Below are 14,080 nucleotides of genomic sequence, written 5' to 3'. Positions count from 1 at the left end.
CACTTGTGAGACCGGAGGTAAAACAGCTTCCAGCAACGCCCAGTGACAACGGACCCAGCAGGGTGAGACAGAGGTCGGCGGTTACTGCGTCGTTTGACACGCTCAAATCCAGACAAATCTGCGGCAAGGACGTAACGCATCTCGAGCCTAGAGAGCGCTGGAGGCAATTGACGATCGATTGTCCTGACGTGAGCGTGTCGATGAGACTGGTAACGAGACAAGTTGCGACGTCGCCGACGGCGTAAAGACCAAGAGCCTGGACGCATGCCGGTATATCAACCAGCAGATCTAAGCCGTTGACAGTGGAAAGACTCAAGCACTGTTCGGGCAGCGAAGGGGTGGCACATCTGGTAGGCGTTGGAGCCGGCGGGCAGAGGGCCGGATCGGTGACCGTCACGACCGTCGGTGGAGGCTGGAAGCTACCCTGGAGACACCCAAAGATCGACAACCCTGTCGTGGCGCTCGTGATCGAGTTCACCGCGAGACAGACCGCCGTTGCGCCGGAGCTGTAAGGACCAAGGGCGGCCACACACGCCGGAAGGTCGACGAGCAGGTCCAAGCCGTTGACAAGCTGAAGATCGATGCAGGGCTGAGGGAGGGCTCCAGGGCAGGATCCTCTGAGCGTGCGGAGGAGGCAGTCTGCGATAGGCTGACCGCGGGGGTCGAGGAGGTCGATGTTCAACAGACAGGCGGCGACGGGGCCGACGCCGAATGGGCCGAGGTCCAGGAGGCAAGATGCCGTGACCCCGACCAGGGGGAGGAGGCCGTTGGTGTTGGGCAAGTCGGCGCAAGTTCCTGGAAGAGTGACGCCGCACTGCGGAGCGGCTGTGGCCGACGTGGTCACAAGGCAGCCGGTGAACGACGATGAAGTCTGGGGGATCCGAGTGGTTGGCGTGCCGGGCCTTGATGAGCTGGACGAGACCCGTACTGAAGATGTTGTGGAGCTGGAGGAACTGGTTCGCAGCGAGGACGTGCTGACAACGGATGTTGAGAAGGTTCCAGAGGTGGTGGCGATAGAGCTGGTAGTCTGAGTAGCAGAGGAGCTCACTGACTGCGTGGGGGAGGAGCTACTTGTCGAAGATGACCTAGTTGTTGGAGAAAATGAGGAGCCGGGCCCAGTGGTGGCGGAGGTTACTGTCTGGCTGGTGGAAGAGGGAAGGTTTGGAGAGGATGTTGTTGACGATGGGCTGGCCACGGAGGAGGTAGAAGAGCTGACTCCTGTTGTAGAGGAGCTGGCTGTTCCCGAAGAAATCGCCGTTGATGAAGAGCCAGTTACCGAAGAAATCGAGGAGCCGGGTGCTGTAGCAGAAGAGCTGACTGTCTGGCTAGTAGAAGAGCTAGTCGCCCCAGAGGAGGTAGCTGTTAAGGTTGAGGTTGAGATTGAGCCGACTCCGGAAGAAGCTGAACTGCTGACTTCCGTGGAAGAGGAGCTGACTGATGAAGAGGAGATGATTGCCGAAGACGTCGAAGAGTTGACTCCAGTGGCGGTGGAAGAGCTGCCTGTTAATGAGGAACCCGTTGTTGATGAAGTGCTGGGTATCGTCGAAGAGATAGCCAGAGTAGAAGTTGATGAGCTGACGGACGAAGGAGTTATAACAGGTGAAGAACTGGCGGTTGAGAATGTGGACGAGCCAGTGGAGGAAATGACTCCCTGAGTGGTAGAGGAGCTGCCAGTCAACGAAGAGCCGGCTGTTGACGAAGGGCTGACTGCCGACGAAGCAGAGGTGCTGGACGTCGGGCCAGTAGAGGAGCTGGTGGTCAATGAAGATGTGGTTGCTGATGAAGAGGAAGAAGAGCTGACTTCCTGGGTGGCTGAGGAGCTGGAAGGCTGACTGGTAGAGCTGACTGCTGAAGGAGTAGAAGAGCTGCCTCCTTGTGTGATGGAAGAGCTGGTTACAGAGGCAGAAGAAGAGCTTGACGCCTGTCCAGTAGAGGAACTGCTGATTGACGATGAGCTGACCACAGAGGTAGTAGGGGAGCTTGTTGTCTGATCGGTAGAAGAACTGCCGCTGGCTGTTGACGAAGCAGAGGAGCTGACTATCTGGGTGTTTGAGGAGCTGGACGTCTGACCGGTAGAGCTGGACGTCTGGCCGGTAGAAGAGCTGACAGTGGAAGAGGCGGGGGAGCTGAACCCCTGAGTGGTAGAGGAGCTGCTTGCCAATGAAGAAGTAGCCGTTGTCGAAGGGCTGATTGCAGTTGTAAAGGAGCTGGTCGTTTCAGAAGTGCTCACTGTCGAAGAGGAGCTAGTCGCTGATGAACCGACTGCTGAAGAGGTAGAAATAGGAGAGCTTGTCTCCTGCGCGGTGGAGGAGCTTCTTGTCGAAGAGAGGCCGGTTTCAGAGGAAGAGCTGGCCACGGAAGACGCCGAAGAGCTGACTGCTCCAGAAGTGCTCACGGTTGACGAAGAGCTTATGGTTGACAGCGACGTGGCCCCTGACGAGGTAGGAGAGATGCTTCCCCCAGTTGTGGATGAGCTGCTTGGTGGAGCAGAAGTAGAACTGCCTATTGCTGAAGAGCTACCTGTAGCTGAAGAACTACCTGTTGCCGAAGAACTGCCTGTAGGGGAAGAGCTAGCCGTGGGGGAGACAGAAGAGCTGACGGCTCCAGAACTGCTCAAAGTCGAGGAATCGGCTGCTGATGAAGAGCTACTTGTTGTCAAGGACGTGATCGTCGACGAAGGGCTGACTACTGAGGAAGAGCTGGCTACTGAAGAAGTGAAGGAGCTGCTTGTCAAGACCGAGGAAGAACCACTTGTTGCCGATGAACTGCCCGTTGACGAAGCTGTCACCGAGGAAGAGCTGACCGTGGAGGAGGCAGAAGAGCTGACAGGTTCAGAAGGACTCAAAGTGGTAGAGGAGCTCAAACTCGAAGAAGCACTCAAAGTAGAAGTACTCAAAGTAGAAGTACTCAAAGTCGAATAGGGGCTAGCTGGGGAAGAACTGTCTGTTGCCGGAGAACTACTTGTTGACAAAGAGACAGTTGTCGACGAGGGGCTCGTAATCGAAGATGTGCTGATTACTGAGGACGAGCTGGTTGTCGATGGAGAGCTGACTATTCCGGTGCTGGAGGAGCTGGAAAAGGTAACAGCTGAAGAAGTGGAAGTGCTTCCTGTTATTGAAGAACTACCTGCCGTCGAAGAACTAGCTGTTAATGTCGTCAAGGAAGAGCTAGCCGTCGATAAAGTAGAGGAGCTGATTGTTGACGGTGAGCTGGCTACAGAAGTCGAGCTAGCTGTGGTTAAAGAGCCAGTTGCCGAAGAAGAGCTGACTACTGAGGAGGCGGATGAGCTGTCTGCTGATGAAGAACCACCTGTAATCGAGGAAGAGCTCGTTGTCAATGTCGTCGAGAAAGAGCTAGCCACCGAGGAAGTGGAGGAGCTGACTACTTGGCTGTTTGAAGAACTGCTTGTTGAAGACGAGCTGGCTGAAGTTGACAAGCTAGTTGCTGAAGGTGAGCTGGCTACCGAGGAAGTGGAGGAATTGAGTACGTCGCTGTTCAAGGAACTATCTGTTGACGAAGGGCTAGTTGTCAATGAAGAGCTGGTTGCCGATGGAGAGCTGACTATTCCGGTGCTGGAGGAGCTGGAAAAGGTAACAGCTGAAGAAGTGGAAGTGCTTCCTGTTGTAGGCGTAGAAGAGTTCACTTCTGAAGTCGAGGAAGAAGTGGCTGCCGGCGAAGACGAGCCTGAGCTCGAGGAGATAGAAGATGAGATGGATGGAGTAATTGAAGAGGTGGTAGACGGCGCAGAGGAGCTTCCTGTCTGAGTTCCAGAAGAGCTAGTGAGCTGTGTAGAAGTACTACCTGATGAGCTTGCCTCCGAACTTCCCGATGAGCTGATGGAGCTTGTTGTTGAAGAGGCGGACGAGGTAACAAATGATGCTGAGGAGCTTGGCGGACTTCCAGATGAGTTGGCGGATGAGGTGGAAGAGCTAGCGGTCTGTAGAGAGGAGGTAGAGGAGCTTCCCGCTGAGGAGCTGACGGATGATGTGGAAGCGCTTGCAGTTGAAACGCTAGATGAGGTCGCGGGCTGTGCGGATGAGCTTGTTGTTGAGATCCCGGAAGATGTGCCAGTGGATGATGTGGAAGCACTTGCAGTCGAAGCATCGGACGAGCTCACTGATTGTGTGGAGGAGCTCCCCGTTGAAGTTCCTGAAGATGCGCTGGCTGGTGACGTGGAGGAGCTCGTTGGCGGCGGTCCTGAAGTGGAACTGGTGGATGTTATGGAAGTGCTGGTATCCGAGGGGGCGCTGGGAAGTATAGTCGACGAGGTCGTTGAAAGCGACGTGGAAGCCGTGCTGGTGGACACCGACGAAGAACCGACAGGTACGGAACCGGAGGACGTGCTGGTGGAGATCGTGATAGAGCTCACCGATGACGTTGCGGAGGATGAGCTTGTGGATAGCAACGTAGAAGAGCTTGCGGACGAACTCGCGGACGGTATAGATGAGCTCGCCGATGTTGTTCCCGATGAACTAATAGATAATGTCTCAGAGGACGTGCTGGTAGATAGTGTAGAAGAGCTTCCCGATGTTGGTCCCGTGGATGAGCTGACACTGGATAGTGTAGAAGAGCTTCCTGATGTGATGTCTGAGGATGGACCAACTGTGGAAGGTGTAGAAGAGCTCGTCGATGAGGTCTCAGAGGCTGGGTTGATGGCAGAAGATGTTGAAGAGGTTACAGATGGACTAACAACCGAAACTGAAGAGCTCGTTGATGCGGATCCGGAGGAGCTGCCAGTACTTGGGCTGGACGAGCCGGCAGCTGAAGAGGTCGATGAGCTAACGGTGACGCTTCCGCTGCTGCTTACCACCGTGGTAGACGTGGATTCAGTGATGACGGTAGTGCTGCCGGTGCCGGTGCTCGTGGGAGAAGCTGTTGATGTAGACCCACCAGTTTCGCTAGTCGACGTCGTAGACGAGCCTACGGCGGAAGAGGAACTACTTGAAGTCGATCCTGTAGTAGGTGAACTGGTTGACAGGGTGCTCCCAGTAGATGACGTTGTCGTGACGACCCCAGAACTGGTTGCCTCGGTTCCAGTTGACGAGCTTGTAGAAGATGAGATCAAGGAGTTGGGGAGCAGGCTCGTAGTGGAGGTTGAAATCCCGGGAGAGGAGGACGGCTGGCTCGTGGGTGTCGAGATGGTGGAATCAGAAGGCCCGCTGGTAGACTCAGAGGTCCCCGAAGACGAGGATGACTGGGTCGCGGATGTTGTGACAGAGTCCGGGAACACAGTGGTAAGCGTGGAGGTCCCCGACGAAGATGTCAGGGTTGTGAGTGTTGTGAATGAGTTGGGGAATACACTGGTTGTCGTGGAAGTTCCCGAGGAAGAAGGCGTTCTGATGGTAGAGTCAGACACTACGCTGCTAGACGTTGAGGCTTCTGAAGGTGATGATGACTGCGTTGTGGTTGTGGATGATAGGATGGAGTTAGGCAGCGCGCTAGTGGATGTGGAGATGTCTGACGAGGAGGTTGGCAGGATAGTTGAGTCGGACAACACACTGCTAGACGTCGAGGCTTCCGAAGACGATGATGTCTGCGTCGTGGTTGTGGATGATATGATGGAATTAGGAAGCGCGCTGGTGGATGTGGAGATCCCTGAAGAAGAGGATGATGTGAGAGTTGTAGAAGTCAAGGTAGTCAAATCGGTCGATGCGCTGCCAGACGTAGAGGTTCCCGAGGAGGAGGATGGCTGTTGTGAGGTTGTGAGCGTGGTGACGGAGTTAGGCAAGACACTAGTAGACGTAAAGACGTCTGAAGACACGGATGACTGGGTCGATGAAGTCGAAACAGTGGATGCAGACAAATCGCCGCCAGACGTCGAGGTTCCTGAAGACGAAGATGTCTCTGTTGTAGTCGTGAGTGTTGTGATGGAGTTGGGAAACACACTGGTAGACGTAGAGGCTTCCGAAGACGGAGATGACTGGGCTGTGGATGTTGTGATGGAGCTCGGGATCACGTTGGTGGACGTTGAGGCTTCCGACGAGGAGGATGTCAGGCTCGTTGATGTCGAGATGAGGGAGTTAGGAAGTCCGCTTGTGGAAGTGGCAGTTCCGGAAGATGACGATGACTGGATTGTGGATGTTGTAATAGGGTCTGGGGACACACTAGTGGATGTTGAAAATTCTGAGGAGGACGTCTGGCTTGATGTTGAGATAAGGGAATTAGGAAGCCCGCTGGTGGATGATGAGACATCTAAGGAGGAGGAGGATGTCAGGCCTGTGGATGTTGAGATGGGAGAATTAGGAAGCCCACTAGTGGACGTTGATGAGTCTGAGGAGGATGACAGGCTTGAGGTTGAGATGAGTGAGTTAGGAAGCCCGCTGGTGGATGATGAGACATCTGAGGAGGAGGAGGATGTCAGGCCTGTGGATGTTGAGATGGGAGAATTAGGAAGCCCACTAGTGGACGTTGATGAGTCTGAGGAGGATGACAGGCTTGAGGTTGAGATGAGTGAGTTAGGAAGCCCGCTGGTGGACGTTGATGATTCTGAGGACGTCAGGCTTGATGTTGAGATGAGAGAATTAGGAAGCCCAGTGGTGGATGTTGAGACATCTGACGAGGACGTTAGAGTTGTGGAAGAGTCTGAAGATCCACTGGTAGACGTTGATGATTCTGAGGAGGATGACAGGCTTGAGGTTGAGATGAGGGAATTAGGAAGCCCAGTAGTGGATGATGAGACATCTGACGAGGACGTCAGAGTCGTGGAAGAGTCTGAAGATCCACTGGTAGACGTTGATGAGTCTGAGGAGGGCGTCAGGCTTGAGGTTGAGATGAGGGAATTAGGAAGCCCACTGGTGGACGTTAACGAGTTAGAAGACGTCAAGCTTGATGTTGAGATGAGAGAATTAGGAAGCCCGCTGGTAGATGACGAGACACTTGAAGAGGAGGACGTCAGGCTTGATGTTGAGATAAGGGAATTGGGAAGCCCGCTGGTGGATGATGAGACATCCAAAGAGGACGTCAGAGTCGTAGAAGAGTCCGAAGATCCACTGATGAAGGTTGACGTCCCTGATGAAAACGATGCCTGGCTTGTTGATGTGGAGATGAGAGAATTGGGGAGTCCACTGGTAGTAGTTGTGGCTTCTGAAGAGGTAAGGGGGTTGGTAAGTCCGCTGGTGGACGTCGAGACATCTAAAGAGGACGTCGGGCTCGTGGATGTCGAGATGAGAGAGTTAGGAAGCCCACTGGTGGACGTTGAGCCTTCTGAAGAGGACGTCAAAGCTGTAGAAGTCAAGACGACAGAGTCCGAAGATCCGCTGGTGGATGATGAGACATCCGAGGAGGAGGACGTCAGGCTTGTTGATGTAGAGATAAGAGAGTTAGGAAGTCCACTTGTAGTCGTTGAGGCCTCTGAAGAGGTAAGGGAACTGGAAAGTCCGCTAGTGGACGTCGAGATGAGAGAGTTAGGAAGCCCACTTGTGGACGTTGAGGCTTCTGAAGAGGAGGATGTCAGGCTTGTCGTAGTTGAGATGAGGGAGTTAGGAAGCCCGCTGGTGGATGTGGCAGTTCCGGAAGACGGCGATGATTGACTCGTAGAAGTCAGGATAGCAGAGTCCGAGGATCCACTGATGAAGGTTGACGTTTCTGAGGAAAGGGATGCCTGGCTTGTAGACGTGGAGATGAGCGAGTTAGGAAGCCCGCTGGTAGACGTCGAGACATCCAACGAGGACGTCGGGCTTGTTGTAGTTGAGATCAGGGAGTTAGGAAGCCCGCTGGTAGATGTTGAGACATCCAAAGAGGACGTCAGGCTTGTTGATGTCGAAATAAGGGAGTTAGGGAGTCCACTAGTAGACGTCGCAGTTTCGGCAGACGACGATGACTGGTCTGTAGACGTCAAGGTGAGTGAGTCGGGAGATGCACCAGAGGATGTTGTGACTTGGGACGAAAACGTCGTCTGGAATGAGGAAGTTCCGGATGTCGATGTCGAGATGAGGGAGTTGGGAAGGAGGCTTGTAGACGTAGAAACATCTGAAGAGGGGGGTATCTGGATGGTTGACGTCTCGGACGTCGACGTCGAGATGAGGGAGTTGGGAAGCGCGCTAGTAGATGATGAGACTTCTGAAGAGGGGGGTGTCTGGATCGTGGATGCCTGAGTCGTGGATGTTGAGATGAGCGAATTAGGAAGCGCGCTGGTGGACGTGAGGGCGTCCGAAGAGGAAGACGTCTGAGCTGCGGATGTCGGGATCGTGGTAGTTTCAGTCGCGGATGTTGAGATGAGCGAGTTTGGAAGCGCGCTGGTGGACCCGGAAGACGACGGTGACTGATCCGTGGAAGTCGAGACAACTGGGCCGGGAGATATGCTAGTAGACGTTTCTGCTCCAGATGAAGAGGGTGTTTGGCTTGTGGAAGTTGAGATGAGAGAGTTGGGAAGCAGGCTGGTCGATGTAGAGATGTCTGAAGAGGATGGCGTCTGAGAAGCGGATGTCTGGATCGCCGACGTCTCAGTACTGGATGTCGTGAGGAGTGAGTTGGGAAGCAGGCTAGTCGACGTAGAGATGTCTGACGAAGAGGACGCCTGGGATGCGGATGTCTGGACCGTTGACGTCTCAGTGGATGTTGTGAGGAGTGAGTTGGGAAATGCGCTGGTTGACGTAGAGATGTCTGAAGAAGAGGACGCCTGGGACGCGGATGTCTGGACTGTTGACGTCTCAGTGGATGTTGTGAGGAGTGAGTTGGGAAATGCGCTGGTTGACGTAGAGATGTCTGAAGAAGAGGACGCCTGGGACGCGGATGTCTGGACCGTTGACGTCTCAGTAGTGGATGTCGTGAGGAGCGAGTTGGGAAGCAGGCTGGTCGATATAGAGATGTCTGAAGAGGATGGCGTCTGAGAAGCGGATGTCTGGATCGCCGACGTCTCAGTACTGGATGTCGTGAGGAGCGAATTGGGAAGTAGGCCGGTTGACGTAGAGATGTCTGAAGAAGAGGACGCCTGGGACGCGGATGTCGGGATCGCTGACGTCTCAGCAGTGGATGTCGTGAGGAGTGAGTTGGGAAGCACGCCGGTGGACGAGGGGACTCCCGAAGAAAGGGGACCCTGAACCGTGGAAGACGCGCTCGAGACAGGAACAGTAGCTGCGCTGGTTGTCTCGGTGCTGCTACTTTGAGTACGGAGGGTGTCTGGAAGCACGTCCGGGACAGTGGAGGTGATGGCCCCGGTAGAACTGGGAGGGACCGAAGCGCCGGAACTCGGGGAGCCGGTGGACTCGATCGAGGAGACGAGACTGGCGGGGTCGGCACCGCCGCTGGTAGTTGAGGTGAAGGAGTTGGGGAAAACTCCCGGCGTAGTTGTCGACGTTGACGCCACCCCGGAACTGGGATCCAGCAAAGAGTTGTTATTCGGGTCGTCTGAAGGTCCACTTGAAGTAGTGGCTGTTGTTGTTGTTGTCGAAGCGGCTCCGGTGCTAGAAACAGAATCAGTAGAGGTATCCAACATGCGACCTAGAGGGGTGGTGGCGGTGGTGGTGGTCGAGGTGACAGCAGAACTGAGGTCAGTGACAGAAGAGCTGAGGTCAGTGACAACTTCATCATCGGGAAACTCAAACGGCTCGATTGGGGGATCAGAGTCCGATGTGGCTGGGGCACTGGAGGTCGTGGTCAAAAGCAGCCGAGGCAGGCCGGGATCCGTCGTGGTCGAAGTGGCTGGGACGTCCGGATCACTCGTGAGGAGAGCAGGCTGGGTGAAAGGGGTGCTGGTGATGTCCGGCACCGGATTGGTGCCTGATCCTCCCTCAGGGCTTGTGAGGATGTTGTTGCCAACGGGACCGCTGGTCAGGCCACTCGAGGACGACACTGCGCTCGAATCACCGTCAACCAACTCGGCAGGGTTGATGGGGCCCCCCGGGGTCGTGGTCGAGACGACCGATCCGCCGCTTGTTGGCAGCAGGGTCTGGAGGCCGAGTCCCCCGGTGGGAGCGGTGACGGTGACGGTCAGCGTGTCGAACACGATCACAGTGCCCGTACCACCGATCTCGGTGGGCAGGAGGGTCAGAGTGGTGGGATCCGCACCGGTCGTGGTCGACGTGATTGTGATGAAGCGATCGTCGGTGCCAGTTTCGGGCGGGATGAAGAGCCGACCAAAGGGGTCGAGGGGTCTGTTGCTGCTCCCCGTGATGCCAGCTGAGCCCGGAGTCGTGGCCGGGTTGAGGATCAGCCGGGTGGCGATTGTCAACGTCCCCGTTTCAGCTGGCGGGATCGTTATGGTGGTGGGATCGGTTCCGGTCCCGGTACCCGTGATATCAATAAAGAGACGAGGAGACGGCGCGGGATCACTTTCACCTCCTTCGGTGGTGGGCCTGAGAAGGATACGGGTTCCGATACTATCATCACCACCAGCCGGAGGCAGGTCCACAGTCGACAGCGCTGTTCCTGTCCAGACGCCTGTCATTGTTGTGAAGGAACGGGCGAGAGGCGGATCGGTGGGGGCGGAGGGGTCTATCGGCGTCAACACGAGTTCCGTGCCAATCGTGTCTGTCCCACGAGCTGGAAGAGTGATTGTCGTGGGTACCATGCCGGTCCACGGCTGCGTAACTGCTGTCAACGACCCCGTGAAGGGTTCAGAGGCCGGCGTCAAGAGGATCCGCGTGCCCACCTCGTCACTCCGCCGAGGCGGGAGCAAGACGGTGTTCGTGACAGAGCCGGTCCAGGGCGCCGTGATGACGATGAGGCTCCGGGGGAACGCGGTCTCGCCGCCGAGACCAGGCGCAGACGGCCCCGAATCGTAGACTGACGGCGTGGTTGAAACCCCCCAAGGGATGATCAAGCGCGTCTGTATGGGGTTGAATGGGCCTTGCCAATCTGAGGGGAGAGGTTGCAGGACGATCTGTGTCCCAAGGTCAGAGCCATCTTGAGGGTCGAGGGTGATGGTGGAGGTAGAAGAGCCCTGAGGCACTCCTCGGGTGATGGTTGTGAATAGGCCATTGAAAGGTGTGATTGGGCTCCTGTGTGCGAGTTAGTCCAAATACTTCCTCCGTATTTCGATATGCAAAGAAAGGTGCGAGGATTTAGGGAGTTGTTGGGCTTTCACCAGCCCCCCCCCCCCCCCCCTCCTCCCCCTCTACTTACAGTGTTGAAGTGAGCGTGATTGTGTTCTCGACAATAAAGTCGGTGAGCAATACCGTCGGGGCATTCGTCACTGGCACCGTTGTTCCAGCGACGCTGATGGTGGTGTTGGAGCAGATGGCGGCGCTCAGATGGACGGGGATGCGGTCGATGACCACGATGTGCTGCTTCGGCAGATTGCCATTCTCGTCGGGGAAGACACACTCGGCGTTTCCCACACCAACCCATAACAGGAGGGAGAGGACGCAGGTCCATAGCAGGCTTTGCATCTTGGAAATCGTTTTTTGTTTGTTTTTGTGCCGGACGGACCGACGGGCGAGGGGAAACGACACTGATGGAAAGAAACTTGTGTAAAGGACCGAAAAATAAAATAAAAAAGACAGACAACAAGAGGTGAGTTGAAGATCTTGTCTAGTTTAGCACATTGTCGTTGGTATGCAGTTTCGGGAATACCTTGGACGTCTGGCAAAGGGGGGTCTTGTAGGATTCCCATATTTTCTTGAAACAGAATGTCACTCGCCTCCCCCTCCGTCTCTCTCTGCGCGATCTAGAACTGTCTCTCCCTTTTTGGGATTGGGGTTTGGCATAATGGGGAGGGGAGGGGAGGGGGGGGGGGGCCTGACGGACTCGAAGGAACGCAACCGGGGCGGGAAAGGTGTAGACTAACAACGGCCAAAGGAGCCAAGACATTGCGATCTTGACCCAATTGTTGACTGAAAACGGTCATCGTGTAGCTTTGCACTATTTCCGAGGCTAACGTCGAACCAAGCCCAACTTATGCAGAGGGCTGAGATTGAGGCTCCGTTCAACCCACGGCTGAAGGTGCTTCCATTGACGGCTTCAGACATGTTGACTCCGCCACGTCGGCGATGGTGCTCGATCCAGTAGTGTTATGTTCACTTGAGCAGGGTGTGTTGTTGCGGCAAACTCCACCTCTTCTATCGAGTCGTCTTTGTATGCTCAATACCATTTCTGCGAAGCTTCCATCACGATGGCACAAATTGCTCTCCCAAAAGCAAGCTACGCCAAAACGGACGTGCAGGAACTTGCCATTAGCCGCTGGAGAGAGAGAGGTCGGTCTGAGAAAGGCTAGCTGGAAGATAACAATCCCGGCAACCCAAACCCTGTCAGATACACCAGGCTTCATTGTCTCTCATCATCTGCATCTGCGGTCGATCAGCTGGCGAAAACTTGAGCGGTCGATCATACGGGCACCGCGAGCCTGGTCCTCGGGATCCTTTGGACTCTTCTTCACCTTCTCCTCTCTGCTCTTGACCTTTTCGAAAAAGGCAAATGACAAGACGATCGAGCTCAACCCGGCAGGTTCCTTGGACAGAAAGTATGCAGCCCCCCCAGGCGCCCGAGACAAGGACACGGACCGCCGACCAAATGAGGCGAACGCCTTGTGCTACCTGCGATATGAAGCCATTCCCGGAACAGTTGAGACATGGTGAAATAAGAAGCTTATTTTTCCCTTTGGTGGCATTTTGCATCTTTCCCCGCTAGGCGTTAGGTTAACCGAGTGAGCCGCCAAGACTTTCCCATGTCTCGGTATCGCAGGAAAAGGCCTTCCGAGCGCTTGAACAGTCCGTTTTCGATGGGGAGATTCTTCAGTTCATGGGGAATCCCCCCCCCCCTGTATCTGATCTATTTCGATGACGTTGATACCCTCACCAGACTTAAGGGGGTTGCGGTTGGCGTTGGAGGGGTAGCTTCGAGGCTTCTTGTGCAAAGGAAGAAGCCATCGCCGCATGCAGCCAGCCGCTACCCAAAGAGCCGGGTCTTGGTGTTTCGTGTAGCTAGAAAGTGGACGAGTGAGTTACACGATGCCCATCGATTTATAAGAAGTCATCTGGTGACCGGACATCGAGCAAGTGGTCTCAGTTGGACAGAGAGAGACAGAGTGAGAGAGAGAGAAACAGACATCTCCCATCAATTCATCCAAAAACCTCTTACAAAGCTCTCAGATCAGATCATCAACCCATGAACATTCCCATCGAGCTTCACTGCATTACACACGATGCATACGGCACTAACAATACTCCTTTCCGTCCTCCTCCCTCTCGTCCTCGCAGCCCCGCACATCAGCCCGCGAGAGAATGGCTGCGAGATCGGAGCCACGCCAGTGCCGTCCGTCACTTACACCGTGATGGCCCCCGTGAGGACCATCATCATCGACATGACACAAGAAGACGGCTGTCCATGGCTCGTGGATGGGTCACGTCCGACGATTGCACCTCCAGCGGCATCTCCAGGCCCCTCCTCAAATCCCGAATCAAACCCACCTGGCAGGATATTGCTTGATCCCTCATCAGATGGCCAGAACCGAGATCCTGCTCCTACTGCCAGCCCGGATGGAGGTGTACCAGGGGGGCCAGGAGGAGGAGGAGGAGGCGCACAGCCGAACCAGTCGCCCGCCGAAGTCAGCCGTCCTACCGGAGCAAGGTCCGGAAGGATTCCACTCGACGGCAACTTCGGGCAAGGCATCCCGACCGGCCCGATCAGTCCGTCTGCCAACGCCAACGCCCCGACCTCGGCGGTACCGACGCGGACGAGCCTGCCACCCAAATCGACCGGCGACCGCTTCGTCATCTTTGCCGGCTCGTCCTCCAAGACCTTCAGCGTGCCAAGCATTCGTCAAGGTCCGGTGGTGATTGGTCTGCTAGCCTTCTGGGTATTTGTCGTGATGGTTCCTTGACGCGGGGAAAGAGGGGCGGCATTTTATTGCGAGAGTTGTTTGACTTTGGGTAGGAGGGCAGAAGTTGGGATGTCGGCGAAACGTCGCATTTCGGGTTGGGGAGTTATGATACCAGCGTTTCTGTTGCTACGAGGAATCATGTTGCGTGCTTGAGTTTTAGCTTGCGAGTTTGACCAGCGGCGATGATGTTTACATACGAGATACCATGTTTTGACAATCGTAAATGCTTCACATTTCTTCACTCGGGCCATTTTGCAGTCATTACATCTTGACCAGTATCATAAGCATCGCCATGGGCGGTAACATCCACCAGGTAGCCATGAG

At 55.3% G+C, this 14,080-nt stretch overlaps 5 protein-coding genes across 5 annotated transcripts; 4 read left to right on the top strand and 1 right to left on the bottom strand.

Annotated features, from left to right (window-relative positions):
* Positions 1-264: 264 nt before the first annotated feature.
* CH63R_03769 (uncharacterized protein) lies at positions 265-8,093 on the top strand (the record flags this gene model as incomplete). Its single annotated transcript, XM_018298744.1, has 9 exons — positions 265-270; positions 332-766; positions 852-1,022; positions 1,065-1,599; positions 1,657-1,808; positions 2,205-2,882; positions 2,922-3,758; positions 3,810-7,477; positions 7,544-8,093. 9 exons carry the CDS (start codon positions 265-267, stop codon positions 8,091-8,093), a joined length of 7,032 nt encoding a protein of 2,343 aa, XP_018159990.1.
* A 402-nt stretch (positions 8,094-8,495) lies between these two features.
* CH63R_03768 (uncharacterized protein) lies at positions 8,496-8,828 on the top strand (the record flags this gene model as incomplete). The annotated part of the gene is made up of 1 exon (XM_018298743.1): positions 8,496-8,828. One exon carries the CDS (start codon positions 8,496-8,498, stop codon positions 8,826-8,828), a length of 333 nt encoding a protein of 110 aa, XP_018159989.1.
* Positions 8,829-9,332: 504 nt separating this feature from the next.
* On the bottom strand, positions 9,333-11,327 carry CH63R_03767 (60s ribosomal protein l19; the record flags this gene model as incomplete). Its single annotated transcript, XM_018298742.1, has 3 exons — positions 9,333-9,401; positions 9,497-10,937; positions 11,062-11,327. 3 exons carry the CDS (start codon positions 11,325-11,327, stop codon positions 9,333-9,335), a joined length of 1,776 nt encoding a protein of 591 aa, XP_018159988.1.
* Positions 11,328-12,049: 722 nt separating this feature from the next.
* CH63R_03766 (uncharacterized protein) lies at positions 12,050-12,512 on the top strand (the record flags this gene model as incomplete). The annotated part of the gene is made up of 2 exons (XM_018298741.1): positions 12,050-12,131; positions 12,190-12,512. The coding sequence occupies 2 exons, from the start codon at positions 12,050-12,052 to the stop codon at positions 12,510-12,512; spliced, it is 405 nt and encodes a 134-aa protein (XP_018159987.1).
* Positions 12,513-13,078: 566 nt separating this feature from the next.
* Positions 13,079-13,756, top strand: CH63R_03765 (uncharacterized protein; the record flags this gene model as incomplete). Its single annotated transcript, XM_018298740.1, has 1 exon — positions 13,079-13,756. One exon carries the CDS (start codon positions 13,079-13,081, stop codon positions 13,754-13,756), a length of 678 nt encoding a protein of 225 aa, XP_018159986.1.
* Between the last annotated feature and the right edge of the window lie 324 nt (positions 13,757-14,080).

The sequence above is a fragment of the Colletotrichum higginsianum genome, chromosome 3 (assembly GCF_001672515.1).
Source record: "Colletotrichum higginsianum IMI 349063 chromosome 3, whole genome shotgun sequence".
Classification (NCBI taxonomy): domain Eukaryota; kingdom Fungi; phylum Ascomycota; class Sordariomycetes; order Glomerellales; family Glomerellaceae; genus Colletotrichum; species Colletotrichum higginsianum.
Note: the sequence above shows the minus strand (reverse complement) of the source record. Positions and strands in the feature narration are given on the sequence as shown.